We start from the raw sequence: 17,057 nt of genomic DNA, 5'->3' as shown, positions 1-17,057 counted from the left end.
ATTGCACGATCCTGGCGTCGGGTACCTATCCTGATGACATCTGTGATAGACTGAACAACTATTTGACCGATCTTACCACCTTTTTCCATTCGAGGAATATGCAGATTTCTGCCACAAAATCTACAGCCACTCTGTTCACCACATGGACAGCGCAGTTTGGACGTGAGTTGAATGTCGTGGTCGACGGTAGCAGAATTCCGACCACAAACTGCCCTAAAATTTTAGGGGTCACATTCGACACTGCGACAAGCTGAAAAGTAGGAACAAGGTCCTCAAGTCCCTAGCCGGCAGCAGTTGGGGTGCAGATAAAGAAACCTTGTTGACCACATATAACGCGATAGGTCGGTCTGTGGTTAGCTATGCGGCTCCAGTCTGGTCCCCGAGATTATGTGATACGAATTGGAAAAATATTCAAACTTGCCAGAATGCCGCACTGAGAACAGCAACAGGGTGCCTCCTCAAATCTTCAGTGGACCATCTGTATGAGGAGGCAAAGATTCTTATGTAAAGCAACACAATGAGATGCTTTCGTTGCAGTACCTGCTTGGATGTTACCGTGTGAGCCATCCCAATCATCATCTTGTGGGTAGGCCCGACACATTCAGGCAGATCAGGAAGGATATCCATGCTCTAGAGGGAGAGGTCCAACGATATAGCAGAGAACCCCTAGATCAACAAGCATATCAAGCAGGTTTGAATAGCATTCACACGGACGCAGTTGCCAAGGCCTTAAGCAATTATAGTGTGAGTAAAGTACTCGGAGTACATCCCCCATCTATCGCAGCTGAGGACCGTCAGCTGCCACGACAAACCAGAGTAGTTTTGGCTCATCTATGCTCGGGATATTGCAGTCGCCTGAATTCTTATTGTGGGGAAATCCATCGCGCCGTGCAAGAGATCTGCCGAGTATGCGGCATGGGCCCGCACGACACAGAACAACTTTTCAACTGCCCCGCCAAACCTACCCATCTAACTCCAGTGGATCTGTGGCTGCATCCCATCGAAGCAGCCATTTTTCTGGATAAAAGCCATAAGAAACACTGTTACAACAACAACAACAACAGAAAGTGATTATAAGTATATCCTTAAAAGGAACAATGGGTCTATTTCGTTTCCTTTTGTATGTTCCATACAAATACACACAGACACAATACCCCTTACCACAGTGTGGTGTAGGGTATAAAAGCTGGCCTAGAGTCGGAGTCGAAGGAAAAATGGATCGACTCCGAAGCACTGGTTACAACATCTCCCAACTAAAAATTGTCAACATAGATGTCATGTCAGATACATTTGCTAACCTTATTTAGGCATTTGGGGTATCCGTGATCACAAAATCATTACTCCATTTTAGTTCAGAACATTTTATGGTGTTCAGAACATTCGGCCCGGTCGAACTTAACACTTGTTTTACTTGTTTTTTTTTTTTCTGTATAATTATGTAATTTTCATTTCTATTCTTTACAGAAAAATTAATCCTGGACCTATTTCCAAAACAAAAGATTTCAGTGAATATTATTTAATAATATTTTATGGGAATAATCGAAATTATCAAAAAGATATTGAGCAAATTTTCGAATACTGTTGGCGTTACTATATGGTCAATGTAGCTCTATTATTACAACTGGAAAACCAGACAATCTCTCTGCAAATCTATTATCCCTTCACAGCTCAAAAATGTCACAAACCTCAAACTGTAGTCTTAAATGCCAAAAAACCTATAACAAATTTAAATCGCAATGAATTGTATCCGAAAAAGTTTAACAACTTCCACAATTGTACATTAACGGCTGCTCTTTGGAATGTTCCACCCTATTTGGTTCTAACAAAATATGGTGAAAATTTCAATGACCTGGAGGGTATGGAAGGATTGCTACTGAAAATATTGGCTGAGGTATTGCAATTTCGTTTGAACTATAAAATTCCACCAAATAATGAACAAAGAGGCCATAAAAATGGTAAGTCACATTTAAGGCCTAATGGGACTATTGTTAATTTTGTGGTGTTTTTGGTTTTTTTTTCTTTTAGCTTAATGAACATGCTGCCGATCTTAGTTTGGGTTCGTTTCGCTGCACCTTGGAACGTTCAACGGCCTTAAGTCCTTCGGCGACATTTTATCAAACAATGCAAGTTTTTACAGTGTTGGCTCTAAGGCATCCTTTCGATAGCTTTGAAATCCTAACTTATCCCTTTGATATTTATATTTGGACTCTGTGGATTCTGATGACATTGGGATTATTGCTGTTAACTATTATTTGCGAAAAATTGCAAAAACAATCCTTATATTTTCTCTTTGGTGGACAATCCACATCCTCAATTAACATCATAGCAATGGCCCTGGGTCAACCAGTCTCTAATGCACTGCAACCTCAAAGGAACCTTGCCCGCTACTTTACCACACTATGGGTTGTGATGGCATTTTTGCTACGTTCCAGCTACCAAAGTTCTTTGTTCGACTTTCTCAATTCAGATAAGACCGAAAAACCACCAGATACTGCAGCAGAATTGGCAAAACGTCGTTATACTCTAATTGTAAATATGGCAACGGCAGATTCATTTTCTGCGATACCCATTATACGCAATAAATTATTGAAAGTAATGGTAATGAATATCAGCGATACCGGTGGTTTTCCCATATTGGAAGAAAATCCCCACAAAAATTATGTAACCGGAACACCGCGTGATTTTCTGGTCAACTATGTCAATGATGATCGTAAATATGGCGTGTTCCATGTCCTCAAAGAGACGATATTTTCCCAACAATTGTGTGTCTACTTTTCCAAGCATTCCTATTTGGTTGAATACTTTGATCGCATCATACAAAATTTAAGAAGTTTTGGTTTTATCTATCATTGGGCTAAACAGGTGTTTGATGATCGTTTCTTGGAGATTTCTGCAGAAGAACGTCGCCCCGTGGCTCTTGGATTTTCTCAGCTGTGGTGTATATTTCAAATTTGTTTTATTCTAAATGTATTGGCAATTTTGGTATTTGCTGTGGAAGTTTTTTGCGGAAGATGTTGCTACAGAAAAGTGAAGATGTGAAAATAAAAATTTAAATCTTTGTTAAATATGTGTTTTTATCTAAAGTCTAATTAATAATTAATAATTAATAATTAATAATTAATAATTAATAATTAATAATTAATAATTAATAATTAATAATTAATAATTAATAATTAATAATTAATAATTAATAATTAATAATTAATAATTAATAATTAATAATTAATAATTAATAATTAATAATTAATAATTAATAATTAATAATTAATAATTAATAATTAATAATTAATAATTAATAATTAATAATTAATAATTAATAATTAATAATTAATAATTAATAATTAATAATTAATAATTAATAATTAATAATTAATAATTAATAATTAATAATTAATAATTAATAATTAATAATTAATAATTAATAATTAATAATTAATAATTAATAATTAATAATTAATAATTAATAATTAATAATTAATAATTAATAATTAATAATTAATAATTAATAATTAATAATTAATAATTAATAATTAATAATTAATAATTAATAATTAATAATTAATAATTAATAATTAATAATTAATAATTAATAATTAATAATTAATAATTAATAATTAATAATTAATAATTAATAATTAATAATTAATAATTAATAATTAATAATTAATAATTAATAATTAATAATTAATAATTAATAATTAATAATTAATAATTAATAATTAATAATTAATAATTAATAATTAATAATTAATAATTAATAATTAATAATTAATAATTAATAATTAATAATTAATAATTAATAATTAATAATTAATAATTAATAATTAATAATTAATAATTAATAATTAATAATTAATAATTAATAATTAATAATTAATAATTAATAATTAATAATTAATAATTAATAATTAATAATTAATAATTAATAATTAATAATTAATAATTAATAATTAATAATTAATAATTAATAATTAATAATTAATAATTAATAATTAATAATTAATAATTAATAATTAATAATTAATAATTAATAATTAATAATTAATAATTAATAATTAATAATTAATAATTAATAATTAATAATTAATAATTAATAATTAATAATTAATAATTAATAATTAATAATTAATAATTAATAATTAATAATTAATAATTAATAATTAATAATTAATAATTAATAATTAATAATTAATAATTAATAATTAATAATTAATAATTAATAATTAATAATTAATAATAAATGTTCATATGATATTGATTTCTTCTTTGTTAGATCTTAATATCAATGTTGTGTGTACACTTTAATTCCACCTTAATATCTAAATCAGATTGAATGAAATATCCACCAAAAGCATGTAATAAATTAAACAAATATTTAGCTAATATTTAAAAGATAATAGCTTTAGTTTTGTAATACACAACTACATATGATGTGATGTAAACAAAAAGTCACGTGATTAACAAAAACAATAAATGAAAGATTACGAGTTTACTACGTTAACAGACAGCTGTATATGTACGTATGTATATGTACATACATATGTTAGTGGAGAAATGAAATCCTTATTTAATAATACCCTTCATGCATACGTATTTAGTCATTTTGATTAATAGTTGAGTTTTTGTAGGTTAGAACCAAAGCCAAATGTACCAGGTGACACATAAGGCGAATTAGGTCATTATTCTACTCTTTGTCGAAATACATTATGTTGTTTATAATAGCTAAAGCAAATATAACATAGGCAGATTTGGAAATCTATGTATGAAGAGCTTTTACGCCAAGTATAAAAATGTGCCTAATGCAACTCTGTTGTAATATGAGAACCTCCACGATGAGTTCGTACAATACGCGCAAGCAGAATACATCATCATCATCCTTGATTTTGTCAATAAAAACCAACTAATATTAAAACACAAAATTGCTAGTAAATATCTGATTATATAATGCAATAAAAATATAGCTTTTAGAAAACACTTGATTGTTTAGTGGTAACTATTAATTAACAATTACATGCATGGACTTAGTTTGGTAGACATATTTGTTGACAATCTCTGAAAAGTCACTTCAAAAGACATTAAACATATCCATCAGCAAAATTAATTCATCAGTGTCTGTGGGTGGCATCATGTCTACGGTTTATTATTTCGCTTTAATATTATTATTATTATTATTGGTAATGAACATCAAGTTCATTCATGGAGCAAGTTGTTTCAAATCGTTCCAACTGAATCAACGCGAAGTTGCTCACAACATCTCAGAAGCCTTGGTTGAAATTATAGAAAAATTGTTCATTGCAAAACATCGCCGCAGAAGTTTCAATATACACATTAAAGTTCAAAACCCAGACAGTATTTATTTCTTTTATGATATCGTGGATGATGTGTGGAAATTATTGAATAGTCATATTGGAATAATACTCAGTAATGGCGTACCGATACCATTGTCGAGAGAAATACAATATTGTATATTGTTGGTGGATTCAACGGAATCATTAGAGTAAGTATATTTTTTTAAATATATAAAATATTTAATATTTTAAAATAACTAGTTTATTAGTGGAGAAAATTGGGCATTGTTCGCAGGGCAGGGAAGACTATAGTTTCGTTCCTCGCCACAGGATCTCATCAGTTCCCTTGTTTCTTGTTTGTGATATTCTAAACCAAAGTTATTGATAGTTGGGTATAAAAAGTTGTATGTTGGAGAAGTTATTGAAAATCAATATAGGTGGAGAATATCCACAAACAAGAAATACACAAAAATATGAAATTATTTTTTATTGTTTGGTTCTGTAAAAATATTTATGAAAAAGTAAAAAACCGCGATTTGAAATAATATTTAAAAAATTATGCAAATATATTTAAAAAATCTACGTTTATGAATAAAAATTAAAAAAAAACTAATTTAAAAACATGAACTACAAATATAAAAAAACCAAAAATATATTAAAAATTAAAGAAGGACAAAACAACAAAATTAATTTAAAATTGTTTTTGACTCTTCATTCAGCTATTGTTTCCAGCAAAACATCTAGGTCCATCAACTTGGGCAAAATATTTTTAAAAATTCCATGTGGTTGGAATAATATTATTAAAAAATCCACGTAGATAGAAAAATATTGTTTATAAAAAATCAAACTTTTTGTAAAAAAATCTAAAAAATTCACGTGGGAGAAAAAATATTTTTTTTATATCCACGTTTTTGTAAAAAAATTTAAAAATCCCCGTTAGTAATAAAAGTTTATTGAAAATATTTTTTTAAAAATCCACGACGGTTGGAATAATATTTTTAAAAAATCCACGGATTTGGAATAATATTTTTAAATAATCCACGGGTTTGAAATAATATTTTTAAAAATCCACGGGGTTAGAAAAATGTTTTTTAAAAAATCCTTGTGGTTGGAATAATATTATTAAAAAATCCACGTAAGTAGAAAAAAATATAAAAAATCAAACTTTTTGTAAGAAAAATCTAAAAAAAAATCACGTGGGTGGAAAAATATTTTTTTTAAATCCATGTTTTTGTAAAAAAATTTTAAAAATTCACGTTGGTAGAAAAATATTTTTGAAAATATTTTTAAAAAAAAAACCAACTTTTTGTAAAAAATTAAAAAAATCCACGTTTTTATATTTCTTATACCCCTTATCACTTTTATACGGGCAAAATGTGCCTCATCAAAATAATGGTTTTATACCCCAAGTGTGTTTGGACGAAATGTGTTTCAGACAATTTGGAGTCTATTAAGACATGTCCGTCTATTTGAATGGCTGGCGCGAATGATAAAAAAGCCGCATTGGTATGGTCCAATTACTTCGTTGAACATGGGCTTTAGTCGTTCGCACAATATCCCTGGCACATCTTGTAGGCGATAAGGAGAAAGAAGACTTATGCCCCTATAGTTGGAGCATAAAGTATTATCTCCTTTCCTATGGACGGAACACAGGATATTCAGGTTCCAATCGTCGAGTACTCGTTCTTCCTGCCAGATGGAGCTAACTAGATGATGCATACACCTGATTTTGCGGCTGTTTGCATGGAGTGGGCAATGTTTTGCCATTGTCCTGACATGTTATCGGGACGAGGAGTGCTTTGGTTAGGCAGTTGGGCCAGTTGAGTGGAATATGCTGTGGCTATCTGTTGTGATTGCAGCTTACCGATGTCCAACTTCCGTGTTGTGTCTGTTCACACTTTGTTTGGTACGTACATTTGCTGCAACAAGGTAGTGGTCCGAGTCTATGTTTGCACTTTGTTTGTTTTAGTTTGTCTATAGAAAAATATCCTACATCTCAGAAAAGGTGCGATTTATTCTGCAATTCACCACAATACATACATTAAACAAGTGAGCAAAGGCTATAGTCGGGACGGGGCCGGCCATGTGATACCCTACATCACTACCCCTGTGCATAAGCTTTTCACTGGTAAACATTTATTTTAGGGAACATAATCCGACTACCACCAACCATATTTTGGTTTTTAATAAAAAAAAAATATGCCTCTTTCTCTCTGGGACCCCCATAAGCAACCAACATTTTGTGACCATCCGATCAAAATTTCGACCTGTAGAATGGAAGAATTGGATGCATTACCGACTATTGTGGTATATCCCTTGTTTGACCACCTTCGCCAACCTACTTTACACCAATGTACAGGTAATATTTTCTTCTCAAATTGACAGGCTTTGCCGTTGAAATAACCCTACTAGAAATCGATATATTCACTAAGAATACAATTTTGAATTTGTCTCTACATGAGTTTTTCCCCATTCCGATCCCTAAATATTATCCGACTATCACCAAAATCAATAGGCATCTTCTTCTGTGGGGCCCCCATCAACCCCCAAAAATCCGATCAAAATTCCAACCTGTAGCGTGATTACAAAAAATGGAAAAACTGGATATATTATATTTTATATTATATTTTGCGATATCTCGGTTGTTTGCCCACTTACGCCAACATACTTTGCATCAATATAAAATATTCGCATAAGAAAAAACGTTGACTTTTCTCCAAATAAGTTTTTGCCCATTCCGACCCCTGAATATTATCCGACCATCATTAAAATCAGTAGGCTTCTTACTCTGTGGGATCCCCCCAAAATTTCGTGACGATCCGATCAAAATTGCGACCTGTAGCGTGATTACAAACAAGTCGGAAAATGGGATGCATTGCCGACTATTGCGATATCTCTGTTGTTTGACCACCTACGACAACCTACTTTACATCGTTGTAAAGGTGATATTTTCTACTTTCCTTGCCAGGTTTTACTTTTGATATACCTCTTAAAGAAACAGAGATATTGGCTTTGAAATAAAACGTTGACCTTTCGCCAAATAAGTTTGCCCATTCCGACGCCTGAATATTATCCGACCATCATCAAAATCAATAGGCTTCTTTCTCTTTGGAACCCCCATTAACCCCCAAATTTTCGTGACGATCCGATCAAAATTGCGACCTGTAGCGTGATTACAAAAAAATTAGAAAATGGAGTGAATTATCGACTATTGCCATATCTCTGCTATTTGACCACCTACGACAACCTATTTTACATCGTTGTAAAGGTGATATTTTCTACTTTCCTTGCCAGGTTTTGCTTTTGATATATAAGAAACAGAGATATTGGCTTTGAAATAAAACGTTGACCTTTCGCCAAATAAGTGTTTGCCCATTCCGACGCCTGAATATTAACCGACCATCACCAAAATCAATAGGCTTCTTCATCTGTGAGACCCCCATTAACCCTCAAAATTTCGTGACGATCCGATCAAAATTGCGATCTGTAGCGTGATTTCCAAAAAAATAGAAAAATGGGATGTATTACCGACTATTACGATATCTCCGTTATTTGGTTACCTACGCCGACTTAGTTTGCACCATTGTAAAGACGGGATCTTCTACTTTCATAGTCAGGCTTTGCTTTTGGAAAGTTTTCAACCAAAGCTGTGATATTTGCAATATAAATAAAATCGCAAAAATGAAAATTGGGGTTTTATTTGCTACTATTGTGATATCTTCGTTGTTTGATAACCTACGAGCACCTACTTTACATCATTAGAAAGGTGATATTTTCTGCTTTCATTGTCAGGTTTTGCTTTTGGTATACACCATACAGAAACTGAGATATTCGTTTTGGAAAAAAACGTTGTCTTTTTCTCCAAATAAGTTTTTTGTCCATTCCGACCCCTGAATATTATCCGACCATCACCCAAATCAATAGTCTATTTCCCCTCCGGGGCCTTCATCAACACCCAATATTTGGTGACGATCCGATCAAAATTGCGACCTGTAGCACGATTACAAGGTTTAGATGGACAGACGGACGGACAAACATAGCCAGATCGACTCAGCTCGTCGAGACAATCATTTTGGTATATATAAGTATGAGTCTACGACCATTATTTCGATGCGTTACAAACTTTTTGGCCAAAACCAACTTATAATACCCTCCCCACATAGTGGTGTAGGGTATAAATATTTTTAAAAAATCCATGCTCATAATTTTTGAAAATTGATTTTTTTTAAATCCACGTTCATGAATTTTTTTAAATCCACGTTCATGATTTTTTTAAATCCACGTTCGTGATTTTTTTAAATCCACGTTCGTGATTTTTTTAAATCCACGTTCCTGATTTTATTAAATCCACGTTCATGGATGAATATTTTTTTAAATAAATCTACGTCCATGATTTTTTGTAAAAAAACAAGTTCATAATTTTTTGAAAAAAAATATTTTTAAAAAATTCACTTTCATGAAAAAAATATTTTTAAAAAATACACGTTCGGATTTCGTGACTATCCGATCAAAATTGCGACCTGTAGCGTGATTCTAAAAAAATCGGAAAATGGGATGCACTATCGATTATTGCCATATCATTGCTATTTGACCACCTACGACAACCTACTTTACATCGTTGTAAAGGTGATATTTTTTACTTTCCTTTTGCTGTTGATATACCTCTTAAAGAAACAGAGATATTGGCTTTGAAATAAAATGTTGACTTTTCTCCAAATAAGTGTTTGCCCATTCCGACCCCTAAATATTATCCGACCATCACCAAAATCAATATGCTTCTTCATCTGTGAGACCCCCATTAACCCTCTAATTTTCGTGACGATCCGATCAAAATTGCGACCTGTAGCGTGATTTCCAAAAAAATAGATAAAATAAATCCACGTTCGTGATTTTTTTAAATCCACGTTCCTGATTTTATTAAATCCACGTTCATGGATGCATATTTTTTTAAATAAATCTACGTCCATGATTTTTTGTAAAAAAACAAGTTCATAATTTTTTGAAAAAAAATATTTTTAAAAAATTCACTTTCATGAAAAAAATATTTTTAAAAAATACACGTTCTTGAAAAAATATTTTTAAAAAAAATTACATTCGAGGAAAAATGAGTTTTTTATACCCTCAGCATTTAGCTAACGAAGGTATATACACTTTCATACGGGCAAAATGTGCCTCATCGAAATAATGGTTTTAGACCCCAAGTATGTTTGGACGAAATGTGTTTCAGACAATTTGGAGTCGATTTAGCAATGTCCGTCCGTCTGTCTGTCTGGCTGGCTGGTGCGCACTATAACTCTCGAACGGGTGAGCCGATTGGGTCCAAAATTTGGCTTTCGTAATATTTTGTCCAAACTTAGTTTAAGTTCGAATATGGGTTATATCGGTCCACTCCTTCCTGTACCTCCCCCACAAAAGTTCGAAAATGTTCGGAAAATTTGTGCGCACGATAACTCTTGAAGGGAGTCACTGATGTGGTCAACACTTTGCACATCGTGAAATTTCTACAAGACTTACAGCGTGTTTTTGTAAAACGTTTTTGCCCATGCGTTCGTCGATTTCATGAACGAAGACACAATTTGGTTTTCATAGCGATTGACGTTTGTATTCGCGTGACAAACAAATGAAAGCTTTTTATTTTCGTATTTTTTGGTTTTCGTAACAAAATAAGACGAACGAATACGTCAAAAATAAACGAATGGAAAAACCCCAAAACACACGAAAACTGGAAGGGAATGCAATTTTATTTATTTCCACAGAAGCACACGCGTATATATATGTACATCCGTTTCTTCATATTATCACAATTATTTTTGTACAAATTTGATTACATTTTTTTCTTATGTTTTGTTTGACATCTGTTTATCGGGGTTGCCATCAAGTAACACATTTTAAGTGCAGATGCCTATGCAAAATTCACAAAATAAGTATCATGGAAACCCTGAAATATAAAAGCTTTTATGAAATAGACGAAAGCTTTCAGATAAAAACGAACGGTTCGTAAAATTTTACAAGAACCAAATTTTGAACGTATACGTTTTAGTACGAACCGTTCGTGTGACAGGCAAGCATTTTTACAAAAACACGCTGTTAGATGAGGTTCCAATAAGGACTCAATCGGTCCACTCCTTCGTGTACCTCCCACACAAAATTTCGGAAAAGTTCAGTTTAGGACCTGGTCTCGAATCGCTTTGATTTTTATTGTAACAACCTGTACTCGCTGCCCACATTACGACGGTACATGTTTTATCAGGGGCAAGTCCATACTTCCTGAGAAAATAGTCCGGAAGTTTTAAAATATCCCTATGGCACCATGTTTAGTGGCTGGAGCCGTTCGGGAGTTATCGTGCGCTCAGCCGAATCTATCCAAAATTTCGACTTCAAATCGCTTTGGCTTTTGTTGTAACAACCTGTGTTCGATTTCCCCATTACGACGGTACATGTTTCTTCAGTGGCCAGTCCTTACTTCTTGAGATAATGGTTCAAAAGCTCAAAAAGAGCCTGCCGGCACAAATTAAACTGTGTAGAACGTAGGATAACGCTTGAAGGGAGAAACGGATTTGGTACATCGTATTATATAGACGTCAGAAGTATTGTGCGTTACTTCTTTTCTTTAGGACAGAGGCTGAGGGTATATCTGTTCGGCCAAGCCGACTTATACTTGTTTTTTTTTAATCCACATGGAAACTCCACGTTTTTGGAAAAAAAAATCTTTAAAAATTCCACGTAGATGAAAAAATATATACATATTATGCACGTGGATGGATAAATATTCATAAAAAATTCTTCAAATAATCCAAGTGGTTGGAAAAACATTCATAAAAAAAAATTTCAAAAAAAATTCAATGAAAAAAATTAAAAAAAATTCAATGAAAAAATTTAAAAAACCACTATTGAGGAAAAATATTTTTAAAAAATCCACGTTCGTAATTTTTTGAAATTAATTTGTTTTAATCCAGGTTCATGATTTTTTTTTTAAATCCACGTTCAGCATTATTTTTAAATTCAATTTTTTTTAAAAATTCATGTTCACGCATATTTTTTTAGATAAATCCACGTTCATGAATTAAAAAAAAAAACACGTTCATGATGTTCTTTTTTAAATCCGCGTTCATGATGTTCTTTTTTAAATTAAGTTCAGTGTTTTATTTATAAATGCACTTAAAACTAGAAAATAATTTGTCGCTTAGCCCCAATAAGTATATTCTTCCTCATGATGGAGTCTCTCAAATAAAATGCTTGCCGTTTAATTTTGCCACCATTTTTAATTTAAATGCAAGCGTTTTATTTGAGAGATTCCATCATGATGAAGAATATATTTATTGAGGCTAAGCGACAAATTATTTTCTAGTTTTAAGTGCATTTATAAATAAAACACTGAAACTTAATTTTTTTAATTATTTTTTAGTTCTTAAATTTTTAGTAAATACATTTTTTGACCACTGAGAAATCCATAACCAAATTACAGTTAATTTAGGCCGAAAATGTAGATAAAAACTTTAAATTGTCCGAAATCGAGTGGTACCGTTATATGGGGGCTACACCAAAATCTGACCCATGTCCACAATTTTTGGTGCGGGAGTTTCTGTACAATTGGTAACTCCAAATGCCAAGTTACAGCCAATTCGGACAAAAAATGAAGACAAAATACTCAAAACACCTGAAATCGGGTGGTACTGCTATATAGGGGCTACAGGAAAAAATCGACCCATATTGGTTTTAGTTTCAGATTCATGTATTGTCGTCCACATCTGAAAAGTGTGCAAAGTTTCAGTTCGATTGGGCAACTGCAACTGTGTTAAAAATTAGTTATTAGATTTGAACTTAACGGACAACAAAACAAGTTAAATAAAACACTGTAAAAATCCAGGCGATTTTAAAAAAATCAATTTAAAAAAATCAATTCAGTATTCTTTGACTAATCCATGTTGATGCTTAGAAAGAATCAATAAAGAATTGATATATTTTTAATTTTTAATATATTTTCAGATTTCTCTACACAAACATATTTAAACATCATCTCTATATTGAGGGTTCCTATTTTATACTGCTCTATACCCTGCCCTCGCCAAATCATTACTATAATGATTTGTATGCCTCATCAGAAATGAGCCTAAATGCTGGTATATCTCATGCCAACATCCTTGTTTATGCAGGTCAAAATTCTATTCTCCTATTTCATGATTTACCATTTACCGAATTTCATTGTATGGCCAATGTACCGATAATTCACAATAAATATGTTGATGGGAAATGGGAACATAACGGCTTCTATGTTTCCAAGGCAAATAATTTATATGGCTGTCCTCTGGTTTGCGCCACATGGGAAGATATGCCATATTTTGAAGTGCTGCCACCAACAATAGCAAACAATTTTAAAAAATTCCGAGGTCTAGAGGGACGAATGCTGAATTATATTTCAGAGCGTATGAATTTTACCGTTACAATGCGTTGGTTGAACGATGAAGAGATCAATCGAACTGTGTATGATGAAAGGGGCGTGCTGAAAGAGGTAAATAATGGAATTTTGAAATTATTGTTTTGAATGATTTTTGTTTTCGTTTTAGCTTTTCTCAAATGGTTCGGATTTTGTCATGGGAGCCTTTCACTACAAGCCAACATTCTTTGATGATATTTACACACCCACCACCACCTACTATTTGAGTTCGTATTACTTTGTCGTCTCATCGAACACAGAACCCTACGGTCCATTTGTCAAGCTCTTGTTACCATTTCGCAACAAAGTTTGGCTAACTCTGGCGCTTATGTTGGGCGTGGGAAACGTTCTGGTATATTGCCTTGCAAAAATAAACATTCAATGGAAACATTTGCTCTTTGGAAGATACCGACAATGGACCATTTACAATACATTTTTAATAAGCCTCGGTGGTGGTATATCTCGAGATCCTCGAGTACCATTTTCACGTTTCTTGTTGATGGTTTGGCTTCTGGCCTCATTTGTGTTGCGCACCATTTATCAAGGGCTAATGTATCATTTTCTACGACATGATTTGCACATACAACCACCCAAAACTATAGATCAACTGAGAAAACAAAATTACACAATTCTTATGTCGGAAATAGTTTATAATGAGGTGGAACATTTAAACAAGATACACGATACTGCTCTCGTGATGAATGCCACAGAGGTAGAAAGTTTCCCCATGTTAATTGAACCGGAAAAATATGGTTTCGGTAAATTAGCCATTCTAACGGCATATGAACGGTTTGGTTATTTTAAATACTTTCAACGGAACAAACATGATTTTTATCTTATACCGGAAGTTCTTTTCACTCAACGCTTGAGTATTTACATGATGAAGAATTCAATATTTCTAAATCGTTTTAATATGCACATCAAAAGTTATATTAATGAGGGGTTTATGCATCATTGGGAAGAATATTTATTTTCGGAAAATACTTTTAGCAAAATACGTAAAGAGGACGGACCCAAACCGATGGGTATTTATCAGTTATATGGTGCCTTGGATTTGTTTGTGATATGCTTGGCAGGATGTGGTGTCATGCTGATTGGAGAAATTGTAGTCTATAGACTCGGTGTATGGGCCAAGAGATACAGAAGACGGCGTAGAAGGCGTCAGAGGAGACTTCAGTGGATTGATTGAAAAGGAGCATTTATATTTTATTTTTTTATTATAATTCAAAAATATAGTATTCTTTTCAATAATTAAATGAATCAATAATGTTTGAGCGTATACGTTCGAATCATAGTTATACGCACCCCTGTACCACTAATAAAATTAATCACATTTTTAGCAACACTAATAACATTATCAATATTTATAAATGTTGGGATATCGGAAGATTTCGATACATAGCTGAATGTAACCTGACGCATCACAACTGTCACAAAATACCTACAACAACACTTACGATATGAGTGTACCCAGTTGGAAATTGAATCTGCGATGACCATTTCATCAACGAAAAAATTCGAATTTGTCTTTATACAAGATAATGTCGCCGAACTCGTCACTCTTGTGTGTGCGATGAGTGACATTGCCTTGCAATGTGTCATGCATAAACTAAATTTTTTATCACGAACATCTCCAAAGTTCCTACAAACAGAACAAAAAATATATTTTTTATATTTTGACGGCAGTGATCATTTCTTGTTGAACATTTGAAGTGTTAAGATCAACGCGGGTGCTAAATTGATAAATTAAAAAAGAGTGAAATAAAAGTGTGAAGAGTGATTTTGAAAAATTTGGTAAGATCAAAACATACTTTGTATTATACATATATTATTATACGTTATCATACATTATTATATATTATTAAAACGAAAAAAGTATACTTTGAAAGACTTTGGGGAAAACATGTAAATGATAAGAACTTGACTCAATCTGAACCAAGTAATAATGCTGACAGTAACATTGAAGATTCTCTAACAGATAATTGTGTTGCTAGCTCAACATTGCGCGAAAAATTAAGACAAATTTTTATTAAACATAATGTCAGCAGAAGTTTGGGAGATGATATACTTGAAACACTGTATGATGAAAATTTAAATGTCCCCTGTACTTCAAAACAACTTTTAAGTGTTGAAAGATCGCCAATAATTCTTCGTACTGTTAATCCTGGTCAATACCTACATTTTGGCATTGAAACGCAGGTATTAAAACTAGGAGATCTATTGAAGGAGACGGATGAAATAGTTTTAGATGTAGGGATAGATGGACTGTCATTATTTAAGAGTAGTTCGGTTGCATTATGGCCTATATTAGGGAAAATTTGTAACCTTAATGTTCATTGTGTTTTCCTCATTGGGGTTTATTGTGGGAACAAAAAACCTGTTTGTATAAATTCATATCTTCATGATTTTACCCTAGAAATTACAAAATTATTTGAGAACGGAGTAATATACGATGAAACTAAAATTAAATTCACATTAAGAGTATTTATTTGCGATGCTCCAGCGGGAGCATTCGTAAAAGGCTCCGTGGGACATAATTCTTTCCATTGCTGTAGCCGTTGCTTACAGATCGGTCGAAGGGTGAATAATGTAACAGTGCACGGCCTAAAAATTAGTAGTACAAAGAACTTTTTCTCACTACCAATGCCCTCAATGCAGTTGGGCATTTCACTTATCGATCATTTAGACGAGCCTGGAGGGGAAATAGTGATCGATGTGGATATGATTAAGTGTAAAATGATGTACCTTCCATATAAAGACAAATTTATAGCTCTGCCAATGTTACACAACTGCATATATATTATTTATACAAGACGTATTTTCTACTATTTATCTTTATTTATTTACAATCTTTAATAAATTAGTTTACTCATCAAAATACACCTATATTCCTAGAATAACCAGCAATGGATAAAATTTCTAAAGACATTGAAAGCATAAAAAACCAATTAAAATGTATCCCAAAAATAGAAGACGGATTGAAACGTATTGTAGAAGTGCAAGAAGAACTGGTAAACGTATTTGCTGAAATAAAGTTTTGCTTCATCGAAATACACTATTGTATGAAGCAAGTCAAACATATTTTCCTGTTCCATCGGAGGATAAATTGAAGGAGTTGGATAGTATTTTGGCCACGGATAATGGTGACATTGTAAGTATTTAAAAATGCTTTATATAATATCTTATATTAAATTTATTTTTTTATTATTTTTTTAGATAATTGTCATGAGAAAAGTAGTAAAATCTTGTATGAAAAATCTGGACAAAATATAGTTTCATCATTTAACTATAACGGCTCAAAAGACAAACAATCTTTAAAAACATATGGACATTTC

General features: G+C 32.1%; 2 protein-coding genes across 2 annotated transcripts; both read left to right on the top strand.

Moving 5' to 3' along the window:
* The first annotated feature begins 1,594 nt into the window (after positions 1 to 1,594).
* On the top strand, positions 1,595 to 3,089 carry LOC141398419 (uncharacterized). Its single transcript, XM_073975704.1, has 3 exons — positions 1,595 to 1,987; positions 2,026 to 2,938; positions 3,085 to 3,089. Exons 1-3 carry the CDS (start codon positions 1,595 to 1,597, stop codon positions 3,087 to 3,089), a joined length of 1,311 nt encoding a protein of 436 aa, XP_073831805.1.
* Positions 3,090 to 5,059: 1,970 nt separating this feature from the next.
* On the top strand, positions 5,060 to 15,079 carry LOC141397069 (uncharacterized). The gene is made up of 3 exons (XM_073972930.1): positions 5,060 to 5,497; positions 13,275 to 13,797; positions 13,853 to 15,079. The coding sequence occupies exons 1-3, from the start codon at positions 5,127 to 5,129 to the stop codon at positions 14,909 to 14,911; spliced, it is 1,953 nt and encodes a 650-aa protein (XP_073829031.1). The 5' UTR covers positions 5,060 to 5,126; the 3' UTR covers positions 14,912 to 15,079.
* Positions 15,080 to 17,057: the final 1,978 nt, after the last annotated feature.

This window comes from Musca autumnalis, unplaced genomic scaffold (genome assembly GCF_047663935.1).
Source record: "Musca autumnalis isolate F117 unplaced genomic scaffold, ASM4766393v1 scaffold_3, whole genome shotgun sequence".
Classification (NCBI taxonomy): domain Eukaryota; kingdom Metazoa; phylum Arthropoda; class Insecta; order Diptera; family Muscidae; genus Musca; species Musca autumnalis.
The sequence above is the reverse complement of the archived record's forward strand: the minus strand, read 5'-3'. Positions and strand labels throughout refer to the sequence as shown.

Bases quoted from the DNA above. Each gene is read 5' to 3' on its own strand.
- LOC141397069 (XM_073972930.1), top strand. From the start codon at position 5,127: ATGTCTACGGTTTATTATTTCGCTTTAATATTATTATTATTATTATTG. The intron at 5,498-13,274 runs GTAAGTATATTT...ATATATTTTCAG, and splicing joins GATTCAACGGAATCATTAGA to ATTTCTCTACACAAACATAT. The intron at 13,798-13,852 runs GTAAATAATGGA...TTTTCGTTTTAG, and splicing joins AAAGGGGCGTGCTGAAAGAG to CTTTTCTCAAATGGTTCGGA.
- LOC141398419 (XM_073975704.1), top strand. From the start codon at position 1,595: ATGGTCAATGTAGCTCTATTATTACAACTGGAAAACCAGACAATCTCT. The intron at 1,988-2,025 runs GTTAATTTTGTG...TTTTTCTTTTAG, and splicing joins TAAGGCCTAATGGGACTATT to CTTAATGAACATGCTGCCGA.